The sequence below is a fragment of the Bactrocera tryoni genome, chromosome 3, assembly GCF_016617805.1.
Source record: "Bactrocera tryoni isolate S06 chromosome 3, CSIRO_BtryS06_freeze2, whole genome shotgun sequence".
Lineage (NCBI taxonomy): Eukaryota > Metazoa > Arthropoda > Insecta > Diptera > Tephritidae > Bactrocera > Bactrocera tryoni.
This window is the reverse complement of record NC_052501.1, coordinates 41,379,783-41,397,286: the sequence shown is the minus strand read 5'-3', so window position 1 is coordinate 41,397,286 and position 17,504 is coordinate 41,379,783. Positions and strand designations below refer to the sequence as shown.

The 17,504-nt window shown below is 35.8% G+C and overlaps 1 protein-coding gene across 1 annotated transcript in view; it reads left to right on the top strand.

The window, feature by feature from the left end:
* Positions 1-621: 621 nt before the first annotated feature.
* The window catches only part of LOC120771522 (nuclear pore membrane glycoprotein 210), a 122,770-nt gene continuing 105,887 nt past the window's right edge, over positions 622-17,504 (top strand). The window contains exons 1-16 of the mRNA XM_040099580.1: positions 622-779; positions 905-1,394; positions 1,454-1,914; positions 2,091-2,247; positions 2,307-3,677; positions 3,741-3,983; positions 6,626-6,903; positions 6,974-7,070; positions 7,162-7,294; positions 7,385-7,591; positions 7,740-7,850; positions 8,204-8,332; positions 9,859-10,058; positions 10,127-10,393; positions 13,168-13,293; positions 16,693-16,798. Coding sequence (XP_039955514.1) covers positions 622-779; positions 905-1,394; positions 1,454-1,914; positions 2,091-2,247; positions 2,307-3,677; positions 3,741-3,983; positions 6,626-6,903; positions 6,974-7,070; positions 7,162-7,294; positions 7,385-7,591; positions 7,740-7,850; positions 8,204-8,332; positions 9,859-10,058; positions 10,127-10,393; positions 13,168-13,293; positions 16,693-16,798 — 4,534 coding nt within the window. The remainder of the gene's footprint in view (positions 780-904; positions 1,395-1,453; positions 1,915-2,090; positions 2,248-2,306; positions 3,678-3,740; positions 3,984-6,625; positions 6,904-6,973; positions 7,071-7,161; positions 7,295-7,384; positions 7,592-7,739; positions 7,851-8,203; positions 8,333-9,858; positions 10,059-10,126; positions 10,394-13,167; positions 13,294-16,692; positions 16,799-17,504) is intronic.

The following is a 17,504-nucleotide window of genomic DNA, read 5'->3' as shown; positions in this document are numbered from 1 at the left end:
GAAAATAAACAACGCACAGTCCAATCCATTTTTCCATTATTCTTAACTTTTTATTGCTTTTAATTTCACTCTATTATCTTTTAAAGTAGTTAATAATAAACGAATTTTTTCGCAAAATTAATATTGATTTTCCAAAAATACCAAAATTTGTATTAATAATTTATCTTTTTCATTTTTATTTCACTTTTTTTTTAATAAATAAACAAATTTCACTATCAGCTGGCTAAATGCACAAGTCTGCCGTTTGTCACCATAAAATTGCAATGCGCATTAGCGTTGCTTAAGGCGAATTAATTTTGCTCGTCTGACAGGGCTATTAAACTGACACAATTGTCTAAATATTGTAAGCGCGGTGTAATATCTGAGATTTTTAAAATTGGTGTGCAAATTCTTTGAAATTCCTATTGGGTTTTTAACTTTTTGCAACACTGAGCCGGTTTATTTTCATTCAATTTGAGCGACAAACTATGCAGAGAATTCGTACAGTATTTCCTGCAAAATACCTCGCGGTTTTATAAACAACACAATTATTTACATTATTTAATTATAATTAAAAAAAACTGTTCAATATATATAAATCTACAGAAAGTTAAAGATTTTCTTGTACCAAATTGTGCTCAAATGGCGTGCAAAGTCTTTTGGGTACTCTTTGCCATTGTGGCTCTAAGCAGTGCGGTAGCATCAACAAAATTGAATTATCCTCGCGTGCTACTGCCGATATTTAATCAAATATCAGTAAATTTTACATTGGAAGTGATTGAAAAAGGATGTTTTAAATGGTAAATTGCATTAAGTTCTTTCATATAGTTGGCGCCAGAAATGCGTCAGATCTAACCTCAACTGGCAATATTTCGCGCACAGCTGCTCCACGCCGAACTGTTACATTAATAACATATCTTTTCAGGACATCATCCCGGCAAGATTTAATACTTATTACCCCATTATATGAAGATGTAGAAAGTGAATGCTCATATCGTGCAACAGTGACAGTGTTAACACGCGAACGTCGACACAATGCAGCCATTGTTTTGGCAGAGGATCTTACTACTGGCGAATCGCTGCGTTGTGATGTCATACTTGATGTTATCGACAAATTGGGTGTGCGCACAACCACCCGACAACTGTTTCTTGAAGAAGCTCCGGAAACCTTCGAATTGCGTGCTGAAGACTCTCAAGGCAATGAGTTTACTACTTTGGAGGGAATTGAATTTAGCTGGCTAATCTCTTCTTTGGGTGGACGTAGTGGAAGTAAAAATTTTGCACCAGCTTTAAGGTTCCTAACATTTGGCGAAAGCCCTTACCATGCGGTACCACCCGCATTGGAAAAATTCGAGGCACAACGTATGAAAGGTTACATGGTGTTGCTGGAGGGTATCAACACGGGCACTGCTAAGGTATGCTACACCAATATATGTAATTAACACCTTTGTCACTTATATTATATTTCTTCTAGGTAACCATAAGCATACCTCACCCCGAGTACAGTCATGTGCCAAAAATGGAAGTTTATATTAATGTGCTTGCTAATATCATACTCGAGCCATCGGATGTACATCTGCTAACTGGTGATAAAATTAATTTCCGCATACTACAGTTGAAAAAGGGCAAGCTTCAAGAGATTTCTTTAAATGACCAATATTTCCTGGAAATTGAAAATACTAATGTGGCTACAATAAAAGGCACCAGCATAACCGCTTTGAAGCTTGGCACAACAACAGTGGTTTTGCGTGATCGTAATGCCCCCATCGACGAGGAAAACAGTAATTTAGATAGCGCGATCGTAAAAGCTTCAACACCTAGTGCTCGCGTAACCGTTGCTGAGCCTGTACGTTTGGGCCTTAGTCTATTGCCGCACAACAATTGGATAACAGTAGAGGGAGAGAAGCATGAAATAGCGCTGGATTTGTACACACGGTATAATTGTGTTTGTTTTTGTACCCTGAAAAGGGTTTATGCTCGAAATAAAAAGACAAAGATCTTTTTATACTCTTTTATGCTATAAAAATATACCTATGAACTTCGGTGAAGCCGAATTTAAAATTTTTTCCTGTGCTTAAAACAATTTTTGAATTTCACTTTTATTATTTTAGCGATGACAAAAAGATCACATTAGGCTCACAATATACCATGCAATCGGAATTCGATGAGGTGCTCTATTATGTAATACAGAAAAATAAAAATGGTAGTCGCATATATGGTGAAGCGATACGTCAGGGCATTTCGCCAGTCTATGGTTACTTTAAAGAGGTATGTGTTTTAAGTTAGTTTTAACTTAATTTATTTCTAACCCCGGTTCACTTTTACAGCTGACTGCCCAAGCAGAGTTGCAAATACATAGTGAACTGCTGCTTTCACCCAGTAAAGTGGTGCTACCTTTCGATCCAAATGTGTCCAAAGTGCAAAAAATACAATTCCACGCACGAGGTGGCGATGGACAATACACCTGGCATTCGCAAAACCAACGCACTCTACATATTTCACAAACCGGCCTTGCCACCACGGTTATACGTCACACAGATGGTAAGCGTACGCAAACGGATATGCTGGAAGAAGGCACTTCACTCGCCACACATGCCAGCGTTAGGGTGGCACTTTCGAAGAATCCGAAAATAACGCGCCAAGCGGATGTTTATTTTGTGCCGCCCTTTAAATTGGAAATCATACAATATAACTTTGAAACTGCGCTAAAAGATTATGTGCGTCTACATGTAGCCGTGTATGCAAAAGTAAATCAAACGCTTGTGCCCTACACACGTTGCGAAAATCTCGTCTTCGATTTTGAGTTTTCCAACAAGATATTTCAAGTGGACACGAATGAGCAGACCACACAAATGTTCAATGACGCCTGCCAAGTTGTGCATCTACGCAGTACTGCTGTTGGCCTAACTAATTTGCGCATATCTTACAAATTCCAAGATCGTGTGCTCAAAGATGAAGTGACATTAAGTGTGTTCGAACCGCTTGCAGTGTTAAATCCCAGCGCTAATGAAGTCGTGTTGCCAATTGGTGCGTCACGTAACGTAATCTATGAGAATGGTCCACAAAAAATGTTTACTTTAGAAAGTGAGTTAACCAAATCGGTGGAATACGATAGTGCCGTTGCTCAGGTTAGCGAAATGAACTACGACACTCAAGAGCCCATGCATGTCTTCAATGTGATGTGCCTGAAAATTGGCAAAACCACATTAAGTTTCAATATACACAACGTTTTGAGCAACTCCAATTTCCAACCGTATATTTCGAACTTTGCCACCACAATACATTGTGTGAAGCCACGTTTCCTTAATCTGTATGCTACTGAGCAGTTGCGTACTTCGTGCCCAATGGAGGTGAAAAATTCATTATTGCACATAAAAGAGCGTGATGACAAGTTCGAAATCGAAATTGAGGTGCAAGATTCGAAAAATCGCAAATTGATGAATATCACTTCGCTGTTTATTGACTGGGAGTTCAACGCCGGCGACGAGCGCTACCAAAAGGATGCCATAATGCATTATCGTCGTACAGAAGAAGAACTGTATGAGGGTGTGCGCTTGCCCGCACGCGATGTGCTCATCACCACCATAGCGAATGTGGCACAAAATTTCCGTATCAAAGGCATAGTAACGCGTTATGATGCAACGGTACTGAAAAAACATAACATTTATCCGGAAGAACCAAATTTCGCTGTGAAGAATGTAAGTTCTAATGTTTTTGCAGCACTATTAAGTTTTGTTGTTAATTAAAAAAATATTTTTCAGGCCAAGACAGGTGAGATGTATACACCAGTTATAGAGAACGAAATACGCTTTATGGCTGTGAACAGCACACTTTTCCCCAGCGATCATGTGAGCATTTTTATGGCCAAGAATCGACGTGAACGCATACCAATTACTCAGGGCAGTGGATTCTACGATTTTGAGTTATATGACCAAAACGTTGTGAGTGTGGAATATGACGCCAAGGAGAAGGAGCTTGTAATTACACCGTTGCGTGTGGGACATGTGAGTAAATTTTGCTTATTGTTTTTTACCCTGTACAGTGTATATTAAGTTGCTAGGAAGTTTGTAACACTCAGAAGGAAACGTCGCATACCCTAAAAAACATCTATACTATACGTATATATATGATCAGCATGGCGAGCTGAGTCGATTTCGCCATATCCGTATGTAATGGCTTGTCAAAAAAGTCTTGCGGTATTTTTATTGAATTTGATTTTTGCTCTTGACCGGTGCTACGGCTGCTACTATGCAGGTCTCTTTCGACCAATTCAGCGATTTTATCGAAATTTTCGACGACAGGCCTTCCGGAGCGTGGCGCATCTTCGACCACCTCTACACCAGAACGAAAACGTTGAAACCATCGTTGTGCGGTGGAAATGGAAACTGTATCGGGTCCATAAACTGCACAAATTTTATTGGCGGCTTGAGATGCTCTTTATTTTGCTCCATGTTTGCGATGCTATAACTCACGAACGACTTAAAAGAGACGACAATCAATCAAACACGTGTTAGCGCGTGAAATGAGCTTTCCAAAAAGGTATAGCATGACCCGATGCGACAAATAAAACTAGAACAACGCGCTTTCAGCGCCAACTAGCGAAAATACCGTAAGACTTTTTTGACAACCTATTATATACGCGAACTAGTCCCATTGTTTTTGAGATGTCGATCTGAAATTTTGCACACGCCCTTTCTTTCCCAAGCGGCAGTTGATTTGTCGGAGCCGCCGATATCGGAAACTATAGCATATAGCTGCTATACAAAAAGTACGATCAAAACCAAGTGTTTGTCAGGAAACTTTTTTTATTTAGAAGGGTATTTGGTACAACCGAAGTTAATGTTTTTTTCTGGTTTTTAAATTAGCAATTATTTTAATATTTTCAAGATTATTTATTAATATTAATATATATTATGTATATATAAATGAATTGCTGTTCGTTTGTCTCACTAAAACTCGAGGACGGCTGAACGGATTTATCTTATCTTAGTCTTGAAATGTTCGTGGAGATCTAGGAAAGGTTTAAAAGGCGAGAAAAAATCGAATAATTGCCGAGAAAATACCCGGAGTACTAAAAACAGCCCTTTTCTATTTCCCATTAGTGACGTGATGTCACATCGCATGGCATGATATCACAACACATTGCATAAATATATATATAAGATGATATAAAAATAAGTTTATAGACCAACTTGACTAAACCATTACATGAAATGAAAAATGGCCTGAACCACTTTGAAGAATATCCAGTGAGGATGGTTTGTAAAAAAAATGAGAAAATGTTCATTTTTAACGGACTTACCAGCGTAATTTTAATTTTTTAATTTTAATGTATTCTGTTGAGTAGCAAAAAAGAGATTTGCCGCACGCACACATTCTTCTTAGGATGGTGAATGGTGGTTACACCAGATCAAATTGATGAAACCATTTCAACGGAAATTCCTGACCAGAGATAGATCCAGAATTATACGAAGTGGTGAAAACCAATCTGGTTTATGGACCTTGTGGACATCACAATCGCACATCGGTGCGTATGTCTGACAATAAATGCACCAAACACTATCCCCGTGCTTTTCTTTCGGAAACGCAAACTGGAAATGATAGATATCCATTGTATCGGTCTCGCTCACCAGACGACAATGGCAGAACATTCAGCATTCAATTTAGAGGTGTGAATAACGAAGTTGACAACACATGGATTGTACCATATTCGCCATTATCGTCTAATTTACATTCAAAACTCATATCAATGTTGAGTATTGCAGTATGCAATTCTTTGGAGAGGCTTGGTATACCGGCACATCATTTGCGTCTCAAAGTTGGATCTGTCATTATTATATTTCCCAATCCTCATGCGCCGAAACTGTATAATGGAACCCGATTGATTGTGACGCATCTATCGAATACAATGGGGCAGAATGCTTGGTTCTACGAATTTCTTTGGTTCCAACGATTTGTCATATCAGTTAAACCTATTCAGTTTCCAGGGAAAATTGCATTTGAGATGGCAATCAACCGGACACAAGGATAGTCGCTAGAAGTGTGTGACATAAATCTGGAAATGCCATGTTTTTCACACGGCCAGCTATACGTTGCGCGTTAACAAGTTGGAAAACCATCCTCTCTGTACATTTACGCACCGAAACAAACTACGCTACATTGAAATAAAAATGTGGAAAATCGCAAATAAATAATTTTTAACACAATATAAATTAAACTTTATTTTCTTTTTAAAACACATAATTTCACGCAGGACGACGCCTGCCTGTACAAATTAAATTTTTCCTTTTTTCCTTATCATTTAATTCCTGGTATTTATATTTTGTTTTTGTAAATTTATGGTTTTTTTCATAATTTACTATCTTTTTGTTTTTAATATTTTTGTGTATATATATTTAAATATATTTATGTATGTATTTTATTTTTATTATTTTTTTTTTTTAATTTGATAGTTAATTTAATGTAATAAATAATTAATTTAAGATTTATTTTTTTATTATTTACTATATTTTTGTTGTACCTTAATTTTTCATAACTACGCTATTACTATTTTTCAACATTTAAATATTATTATTTTTTAATAATATTTTTTTAATATTGTGGTTTTATCACTTAATTAATATGCATGATGTTGTTGTTTTTGCAGGCTCGTCTCGAGGTTATCGATCGTTGTCTAATGACCGAAGCAGCGCATCTCTCAATATCGGTTGTTACGATCGGCTCTATTCGCGTTGAAGCACCCGATCGTGTTGAGCGCACAAAATCCATCGAAGCCATCGTGAAGCTCTACGACTCCAATGACAATTTGTTGCAAATCGATCCCTTCAACTTGCATATGTACGAATTGTCCGAGGAGATATTTAATGCGGACATACTCAGTGTAAGCTTGGGCGAGCAACACGATCTGCAGATAGGCGAAATCAAGTAAATTTGCACAAAAAATAATTAAAAGCCGATACTTTAATTTAAAAGTTTATTATCCCACACCATTTAGATACATCATAACGGGCAATAACCTTGGTGAGACGAAAATTGTCTTTACAGCCGGAAGCGAAGATTTGAAGGTTGGCAGTGAACCAGTCAATGTGCAGGTACATACGCAGACATTTTCCCTTTCCTCCACTGATTAACATACATTGCTGTTTCCTTTTGCACTGTTCTCATCATCAACATCATCCACAGGTATTCCCACCACTACGGCTTTATCCACGCAATTCCACACTGGTAGTGGGTTCCAGTCTACAAATTTACTACCACGGTGGACCACAACCGGATGTCAACATTGTCTATTATGTGCATGACAGAAAAGTTATTTGTAAGTTTGTGCAACCCTGTTCGTACTTGACTTTTATGCATGCATTTGTTACATGCCATAATCTATGACCTTATCACTTAACAATTGCAGCAATGGAGTCGGCTATTGTTACGGCGCATAAGCTGGGCACAACCAAAATCACCGGTAAATGCATTATGACAAATCCCGGAAATGGCAAAGAAGTGGTCATATCCGCTGACACAGTGGAAGTGCATGTCGTACCGTTTGTGAATATACAAGTGAAGACACCGTTAGTGCGCATACGTAGCGGTGCAGTGATGCCGGCCGCTGTGTGGGGTTAGTAGCCAGTTACCACTTTTGTATATATTCCTATATCATACAAATATATCATATCATATATGTATGTATATTCCCGTTGGGCATTGTCTGCCTGGTAGATAAGCGTTGCTAATGTATGTGTGCATATAAATGTAAATAATTGCAGGTGTGCCTGATCTCTCGCCCATGGTGTTGGGCACTTTGGAGAATATGCGTGTGACTTGGGCAACAAATCAACCGGATGTGGTGGACATTTACAATGTATTTGCGGATTCAGGTATGTAAATGGGCGTAAAGTACATATAACTGTATATGCATGCTTGTATATAAGTGTGCCTAAAGGGTTTTAGCATGCGTTTGTTGTTCAAGGTGTTTAGTAACATCCTTGGCAATTGTAAGTAAATTGGTGCGAATATTTCGATACGATATCTTTTTGGAAAGCTACAAATGATGTTCACAAAATATTCGCAGAAAATCATTGATGTTTTCTGATGAGCCTGCTTGATAGAGCTTGCGTTCAGGCACAGATACGAAACTGACAATTTTATGCAATAAATAAAGTTCTTAGCGCTTAGCAGCCGCATTTGCAAGTTATTATTAAAAGTAATTTTTCCCTCCCTTGCAATGTAGGAGTTGAATACGATACCACGGATCTGATATCAGTGCGTGTCAAGGCATTAAATCCCGGAAAGGTTAAAATACAGGCCACAGTCGAGTTATCAACTGGTCAAAAAATAACGAACTCGGTGGAAGTTGTGGGTAAGTGAAACATGCATACACACATATTGTATTAAATATTCGATTTTTACATTTTTTCATTTTATTTTTATTTATTTTTTTTTTAATTGTGTTTAAATTGTTTTTTGTAATTTATTTATTTTTAAATGTTTTTTTCTTAATTCTGTTTTTAATTAATTTTTGAAAATTTTTTTAAATACATTTTTTTTGTTTTTTTAATTAATTTTTTTTTATATATTTTTAACTAAATTTTTCATTTACTTTAGTTAAGTTTTTTTTTAATAATTTTCTAAAAATAAATTGTGTTTAATTGAATTTTTCTTAATTATTATTATTTTTAATTTATTTACTTTTAATTCTTTTAAATTAAGTATTTTTTATATTTTAGGTATTTTTAAATAATTTGGTTTATTTTATTATTTGTTTTTCATACATTTTTTTTACTAATATTTTTTTAATAAAATTTATCTTAATTTTGTTAAATATTATTATAATATTTTCTCAATTTTTTAAAAATTCATACATATGCATTTTTAAATGTATTTATTTAAAACAAAAATTTTACTAATTTTATTAATAAAATTAATTTCAAAAATTTTAACTTTATTTTGTTATTTCTTAATATACATATAGTTATTTTAAATACTTTTTTTATTTAATATTTTTTTAAATATTTTTTTATTAATTATTATTTTTTATTTAATTTTTTCTTAAGTTTTTTATTTAATCATTTAAAGTATTTTAAATAAAATTTTAATTTTGTTTTTATTTTTGAAATTAATAATAATTCTTTTTTATTACTTGTTTCGAATTTGTTATTTTTTTATTGTTTTTTAAAATAATTTTTAAATAATTATTTCTCTAATTTTTTAAATATACTATTTTTAAATATATTTTTATATTTTTTATTTAGTATATCTTTTTAAATTTTTTTATTTAAAAACTTTTTAAGTAATTTACATTATATTATTATTTTTTAATTACTTTTGTAATTACTTTTTTAATAACGTATTTTAAATTATTTTTTTCTTAATTAGGGTTTTTATACTTTCTTAAAATTAATGGTTTAAAATAAATTTCGTTTAACATTTTCCTAATTATTATTCTTTATTAATTTTTCTTAATATTTTAAATACATTTTTAAATTTTTAATTAATTTTTGTAATTATTATTTTCTTTAACAAATTTTTTTATTATTAAAATGTTATTTAAATATTATATTTAATTTAATCATTTTTTATTATTTTTTTAATTATTATTATTTTTTATTTTTTGGTAATTATTATCTTTAATATACATACATATGTATGCATGATGTTAAATTTATTTAGTAAAAAAAATTGGTTGATTTTTTAAATAAAATTTAATTTAATTCTATATTTTTTTCTAATTAATAAATTTTTCTATTACTGTTAATTACTGTTTTTTGCATTACTCTGTTTTTAATTATTTAATAATTTGAATTAATTAATGTTTTTCTTTAATTTTTTTTCACTTGAAATATTTTAATTTATGATTTTGTTTTTAACAATAACTTTTTTTTTTAGTATTCAAGGTATTGGAACTTGAGTCGCCCAAGCACATAACAATGGACTGGATTTTAGTAGCGCCGCGCAGCACGCTACAACTGAAGGCCAATTTGGATGACGTTTTATACAAACTGGACAGCGATAGCACTGGCATAGTTAAGGTGTCCACCGACGGTGTTGTGCGCACACAGGATACGCTCGGACGCGATTTGATTATTGTAAGTCTTTTGTGTCCGCCTTCTCTTAAGCATTATGAAAATACTAACTTCAATTTTCTCCACTATAGGCCAAAACCTTCGAACAAACCCTACCAATTGGTGTTGAAGTGAAGAATATACAATATATTTTGGCTACCTTGGCCTACCCCACATCGCGCTTGAAGCAAAGCGAGGCAAAAATACCACGTGGCATGAATTTCGTATTGAAAATTTCGCTACACGACAATTTGGGCAATGAATTCTCCCACAATATTGAGGATGTCAATGGCTTGAAGTATGACTTGTCGCGCAAGGATATTGTGGACGTACAAATCGGCAGTAACCTCACAATTGCGGTGAGTTGAATTGCAAAATAGTCACATTATTATATTGCATGAGTTAATAACAGCTTTAGGAGTTTTTATTTATATAATAAGAGTACTGCTGCACTTTTTCACACACTTTGGCGTGATTTCGAAACTGCTCTTCTTTATATGCCACACAATTATGTGTACAAAGTTAGTTGCTTCCTGGTCTTCTGGGAAATGTGGTTGTTTTTTTTTATATTTTTAAGTTCTTGCCACACTACTTTCTACTGTCCACAATGATAGACGTTTCTGTGACGCCAGTGTTAAGCGCGCACAACTAAACTGCCATAAGCTCGAATCCGCCCACTGCATATTCGATTTGATGCGCTAGTAAATGACGTAGAAGATAGTGTTGTAGACTGGCAAGGCGGTGCCATATACTTATTTAAATTTAAATGGCAAATTCTGCAAGTGTGCAGCGTTAAATCCTAGCTTTGAAGTTTGTAGAGCTCACTCTTAGCTATTAAATATGCAGTTATTTGTATGTAGGCATAAATTTGTATGTATATTATACTTGTTCTCAGAGTAGTTTGTGTTTAAATGTTCCTAAAGCCAACTGGAAGCTATGAATATGCAAACCCTGTAAGCAATGCGAATGCCTGCTTTTGATAGTAAATATACATACATATGTATGTATCAAATTTTTAATGTAATATACAAAGTTTTTAATCTTACCGTTATTCAGAAAGAAAATAAAGTTTTGTCAACAGTGAAGAGGTCAAGCAACTACCCGTTACTAAAATGACAACCGTTCCCACGATAGTCGAGTCTAAGTAACCGGAATAAACCCGGATTTTTAACCGCCCAAGGACTGTGTTGACAGACAGACAACATCAACAATAATAACAAAAATAGGTGTACTTAATCTAAAATGGATCCCCCTTGGCTGTATAAAATCCGTGTCAATTCCGGTAACGTAGAACCGGCGTTCAATAACTCTAAGACTTTAAGTGTGACACTCGACAGCCTGTGCTCCTTCTTTCCTCACACGACCGTGATTATTGCCAAAGTACAGAGCCGCAAAAAATCCTCGGATCGCTTGCCGGCAGCACATGGGGAAAAGACAAAGAAACGTTGTTGGCAACATACAAGATAATCGACTGGCAGGATCTTAACTACACCGCACCAATATGGTCGCCTGGATGCACTGAAAGGGAGCTTCAGACATGCCAGAATACTGCACTCTTGTCTATAACGTGTGCCTCTTGATGTCTTCTATTGAACATCTATACAGTGAGACCTGTCTGATTCCAGTTAAGGAGCCTATCTTCTCCTCTCCAAGTGGGTGTTTTCGTAGAAACCATCCCTGCAGTCACTTGGTTGAAGCGTAACCGTAGGTGCATCAAGAGGTCCCCTCTCAACTACGGTGACGACATAAGACAATATGTCGACCAGACTTCGGACGCAACTAACTTCAGACATACACTGACCGCCATTCACACTGTACCCATAAACACTTTCTCCGACTCCCCCATTGTAGATGACGAACTCGAGTTGCCGCGAGAGTGGAGAGTGATCCTTGTGCAGCTTCGTTCTGGGTACTGTAGCAAGTTAAATTCCAACCTATCCAGAATCGAACGCGATATACCAAATATATGTATGTCCATCCTGCAACGAGTCCCGGCATGACTCTAACCACCTATTTGCACGCCCAGCTAAACCTATACATTTGACACCCCTCACCCTATGGTCCGATCCCGTCGAAACGGCACGTTTCCTGGACCTGGATTTACGTGATGGAAAATTTTTGAACTCAAAATCGAAACCATGCCTCATCTTCATTTGATGCAACTAAAATTTTCCTACTGGGTATATGTTTGTATTTTTAAATAGTTCATGCACAGCTTACAGAAAAAAATAGGTTCCATAAATTTCTTGCAATAAAATTTTTTTCCTACTAGAATTTTCCTACCGGGTACATGGTTAGCTTTTAAAACAATTCAAAGTTAGTTATAGAGAAAAATAATTAATCCTCCATTTCCTTAAATTTCATGAAATAAAATTTCCATACAGGGCATATTTATAAATTTTTAACTCTCCACTTTAGTTATGCAGAAGAATAACTTCAACTTCCTCAGTTTTCATAAATTTCATGAAATAAAAATTTTTTGCACACAAAATGTTCCTACTGGGTATATGTGTAGCCAAGAGGATATTTGCTCTATATGACAACGGCATCAAGTTAAACTGTAAATAAAAATGCACAACGTTTTGTCCTCTTGCGGAAATATTTGCAAAGTTTGAAGCCGTATAAGCAAAGCGTGGAATGCTTCAGCATTTTCTATACATACATGCAAGCCGCTTTTGGCTGAGTGTGACCGGGCTTGTTCTCATTTGCTGTGCAGTGCCCCAGCATAGTTCGCAGTCTGCATTTCTATAGCTTTAACGTTGTTTATTTTCCGCTCAATTCCTTCTTTTTTTGAAGTTTCCTTTTTTTTCTGAAGCTTCCTCAGTCAGCCATGCAGCCACATGAGCGTGCAGAGAGCGTGTGCATGGCAGCAAAGCCAAGTATTTACATATATTATCTCGATTTTATTTTGCTCGCACTTTTTTTACTAAAACTTTCCAACGCATTTCCCATATTTTTATGCAGAATTTTTATTTTTTAGTTTTCGGTTTAAACTTTATGCACTTTTCGTATGACTTATACACATACATATGTATATGAATATACAACCGTGTTTATATGGATGTTTGTGTATCATATGATTTTTGTTATATAATTTTATTTGTTATTTATGTTGCTCTTTCTGCTTACATAGATAAATCTGCCGCGTGAAACAAACAACATGATTGCCATCAGCTTAAGGGATACGACTGGAGTTAAACATGCTGAGGATTACATCAAGCTGTCAGTGGCAGAATCGAAGAACACGTTTCCAACTAAGGTGAGTGCTGTTGCCTTAAGAGTTTTATGTTCAGTTTTTTGCACGCTTTTAGTCTTAAGTTCGAATATATAGGTTAGGGCTATGCAGTTGCAGTGCATTTTTCATAAAATTTTGAGATTTAAAAAGTATGAAGCATTAAGTGAAACTAAGTGAACTGATTTGTAGTTCAACTTTTGTAGAAATTGTAAGTCCTGACGGAGTTAGTCCGCTCTATTGCCGTCGTTGTAGCAACAGTACACCGAGTTAATAACGCTTGTTCCGTTTAGGTAGAAGTTAGCACTTTCTTCCGTAATTACACATGTCCATCGTGAATATAAGAACATCCAATGGCAATCAGGGTATACTAAACCAAAACGTAGTCGGAATCATATTAAACCGAAGAGCCAAACCACTAAAAGCCTAACTTGTGCAGAAGTTATAAGCCCTGACGGAGTTAGTCCGCTTTCTTGCTGTCGTTGTAGCAACAGTACGCCGAGTTAATAACGATTGTTCCGTTTAGGGCCTAATGAGTATTTATGAAAGACGTAGAACTCAAGTTGGCTGGTGAAAGCCGAGTAAATATATCATATCTTCGTATTCGTACTTCGTACTTAGTGTTCCAAAAGTTTAAAGCCTTCCCATATAGGATGGATCCCGATATTACAGGAATATACAGTCCGATATTTAAAGGTTCTTTAACTAAGCAACGACACCTTTAACGAACCGCCGAAATCATTTAGCTGTAGGTCCAGAAAACAACGAAGTCGTACGAAAGGGCGGAGTGTTTAGTGGGTGGGTAAGACTTTTTATTTAAATTTTGCGCGCCCCATTCGTCAAGGAGGGTCTAGAACGCGTTGACGACGAACCACATCCAGGGCGACTGATGATCAACACTTCAATAAAATAACGGAATTGATCGAAATCGATTATGAATCGACGATTAACAGTCAGAAATCTTAGTCATATCGATGGAATTTCGGAAGGATCAGTGAAAACTATTTTGAAAGATCATTGGTTTCAAACTTACTCATTTTTTTCGAAAAACAGCGTCGGTTTAAAGTCTGTGAAACAATGCTTTCCGACTACCGGGTTGATATGAAAACTATTATTACTTGCGACGAGTCTTGGATCTAGGCTTACGACCCCGAAACCTACGATTAACCGGCTAAATATCGTGGCTAAAGTGAGCCGGAGCCGAAAAACCACGTCAAAGCTGGTCAAAAATTAAAGTTATGTTGACAGTTTTCTTTGATTATCCAGTTGTGGTGCACTCCGTTTTGAGTCAATTGCAGACATTAAACGTGAATTGTACGCGCAATGAAAGCTATTTCGGACTGAGGCTATTCTTGACTTTAACAACAGTTTCGAGTATTGGGAAAGACGTTGGCACAAGTGTATTGTGGCCAAGGGCGGTTACTTTGAGGGGGACGACATAGATTTTGAAGAATCAATTAAGAATTGTAAAATTATGAACAAATCTTACTATTTTTTGGTCATAGTAGTACATATTGTTGAAGTTCGCCGACGCACTAAAGGAAACTTCTTTTTAATCTGCGAAAAACCACCCAACAGAAACTGAACCATGTTTCTCCAACAGAGGCATGCGGGCCTCACTATGGAGCTGTTCTGACAAGTGTATATCTTCTTCAGCTGGCGATTATTTTGTAAGTGGCCTTAACCCAGGTGCTACTGGTTAGCCACTTGAGGAAATTGTTGCAGACCTGTACTTTGCTAATGAACACACAAAATTTTAAGGTTGTTCACTAACGGGATTTTAACATCATAAAAAGGCACCAATCCTAAATCTGAAAATGTCTGCCCGTTCTTTGACAAGAAGGTTTATACTTCATTTTGAAACGATATCTTGACGAATTCGACAATCTTCCCCTTGATTACGGGTGTTATTATTAAACCTACGCTAGGAAAAAGATAGTAAAGCTAAATCTCAGCATTACATTTCTACAAAGTCGCTTCTCTGGTGTAGAGTGGGTAAAGAACATATTAGATTCATACTATCTATTGCTATTGAAATTGAACGTTTCTTAGGTTTTTAACTCATCTTTGATTAATTAATAAAAGAGTTTCTACTACCTTTGAAGGGCCTGAACCATTTCGTAGACTTCGTTAGTTTTTTTCGTTGCACATGACAGCCGATGAGTTGACTCTCCCCAAGGTGCTGCTCCTTTGTTGGAGCCTCCGAAATCGGACTCCTAGGATATATTTGGCATACAAATTTACCAATCTAAATCATGTTCTTGTATGAAAAGCTTTTTTATTTGACAAGATATCTTCAAGAAATCTGGCTAATACTCTAGTCAAGCTAACGCTATAATCTACGAAGTCCGACCACTATATGCTATAGCCGCCATTTAAACGTGCCGATCAAAATTAAGATAAAAACCCTTTTATACTCGTTTATGCGGAAAGAAATACAACTCAGAAGGGTCATAAATCTAGGATATAACCGAAGTTCAAGTTTTTTTTTTATTAAGACGGATCTCAGGTCATGCGTTCTTAATATACTATTCAATATGTCAAATGTATCGACATGCTCTCAATTCTGGAATTAATAAAAAATAAAAATAAATTATAATATATTCGGTCAAGCGCTCTCTCCCCGGCTGTTTGCCTAATATTTTGCTATAATAACAATAAGGAGCTCCTAACGGTACGCAGTGACGCTTTGAAGCAACATGAAGCGTGGTACCTACGATTCGGACAGCATACGTCATAGTAGTGTTTCGTCATCTAAAATGCAAAATAACGTAACATCACGTTTCATAAGTTTACAAGCGAAGAAAAAATGATATAATAAAAAAATTGAGTTTTGGTTATAAAATGGTTATATATTGGTTATATCTGACAGCGGAAATTGAAAATTTTATGCTCTTGAAAATTATATCCTTAGGATCCAACCCTCGTATAAAAATAATTATACTTATTTTGATATTATCAACAAAAAATTTGTTCATATTTTTTTATTATTATTTATTAACTTTTTTCTTATCATTGTTTTCCTCTCGCATAAATAACACGAAACCGTGAACCGCAACATCTTCGCCACCTACAATCGGAATATCGCCTTAAACACCACACCACCAACAACAATAACAACATCACCGTTACGCACATCGTTCTGTGCGTACGTAACGGTGCCTTATCTGTGCGTCAATTCACGTCGCATGCAAAATGCAATTCGGTCAACTGTTACTGATGCCAATGTTGCGGTTGCTGCGGCTGCTGCTGATTGGCGTTTGCCGCTGCTAATACTGTTGTTGATGCTGCCTCCGGCCGCTTGCTTCTATTATATCATGCGCCGACTTACGGGTGCGTCTTCCTTCTCAACTGCTTGGTGATTTTGTGCGTTTCACATGTACGCTTCCCATCTCCTACGTTACACTTCGTATTCGTGGGCCACAGACGATTTTCTCTGTGGGCGACATCATTTGCTTCGATTCACCGCTGACATTGTCATCGGTTTGGAGCAGCTCGGATGAGCAAATTATTGCAATTGACAAATTTACAGGTGAGTGAAAGTTTCTGCATAATTTCCAATTCGACCTATATTATTTCAGCCACTTTCGGGTAGTTCAATTGTCAGCCCATCCAATGGGTGGGTTGCAATCGGTTTTAAATATACTAAGAAATTATTTAACTTTAATGCGTTTAGTTTAATGTGATTATTTGGACTTACATTAAATATTAAATTTTAAGTTTTGCTCGGGGAGAATTAAAGTAAGGAAATAAGAGCTTTTCTTGAAGTATTCGGTCGAAATCTTCATGAAACAATTTTGTACTCGCAATGGTATTTAAGCTACTAAGAAAAAAATGTTCTCATATTATTATAAGTTAATAAGATCTTGTTGGCTGCGGTTGTTTCAGTTAAGGTCGAGAAAGAGAGAGAGAGAGATAGATAGAGAGATAGAGATAGATAGATAGACAGATAGAGGTAGAGATAGATATATAAAGATAGATAGAGAGAGAGAGAGAGAAATAAAGGGAGAGAAAGTGAGTTTAAGAGTCCAAAACCATTTACCTCTTCGAAAAAGTATGATTTGGTCGAATAAAATCCGGCAACTTCAGAAGGAAGTAGGACCGGCTATTATTGGAATTATATTTCTACATACAATGATTATTCATGCCCACCGAAGCCTACCCATTTAACACCTCAGTTTCTATAATCTGTCTTCTCGGCCGTTTTTGTAGCTGTAAACACGTTCTCCTCCTTTGCT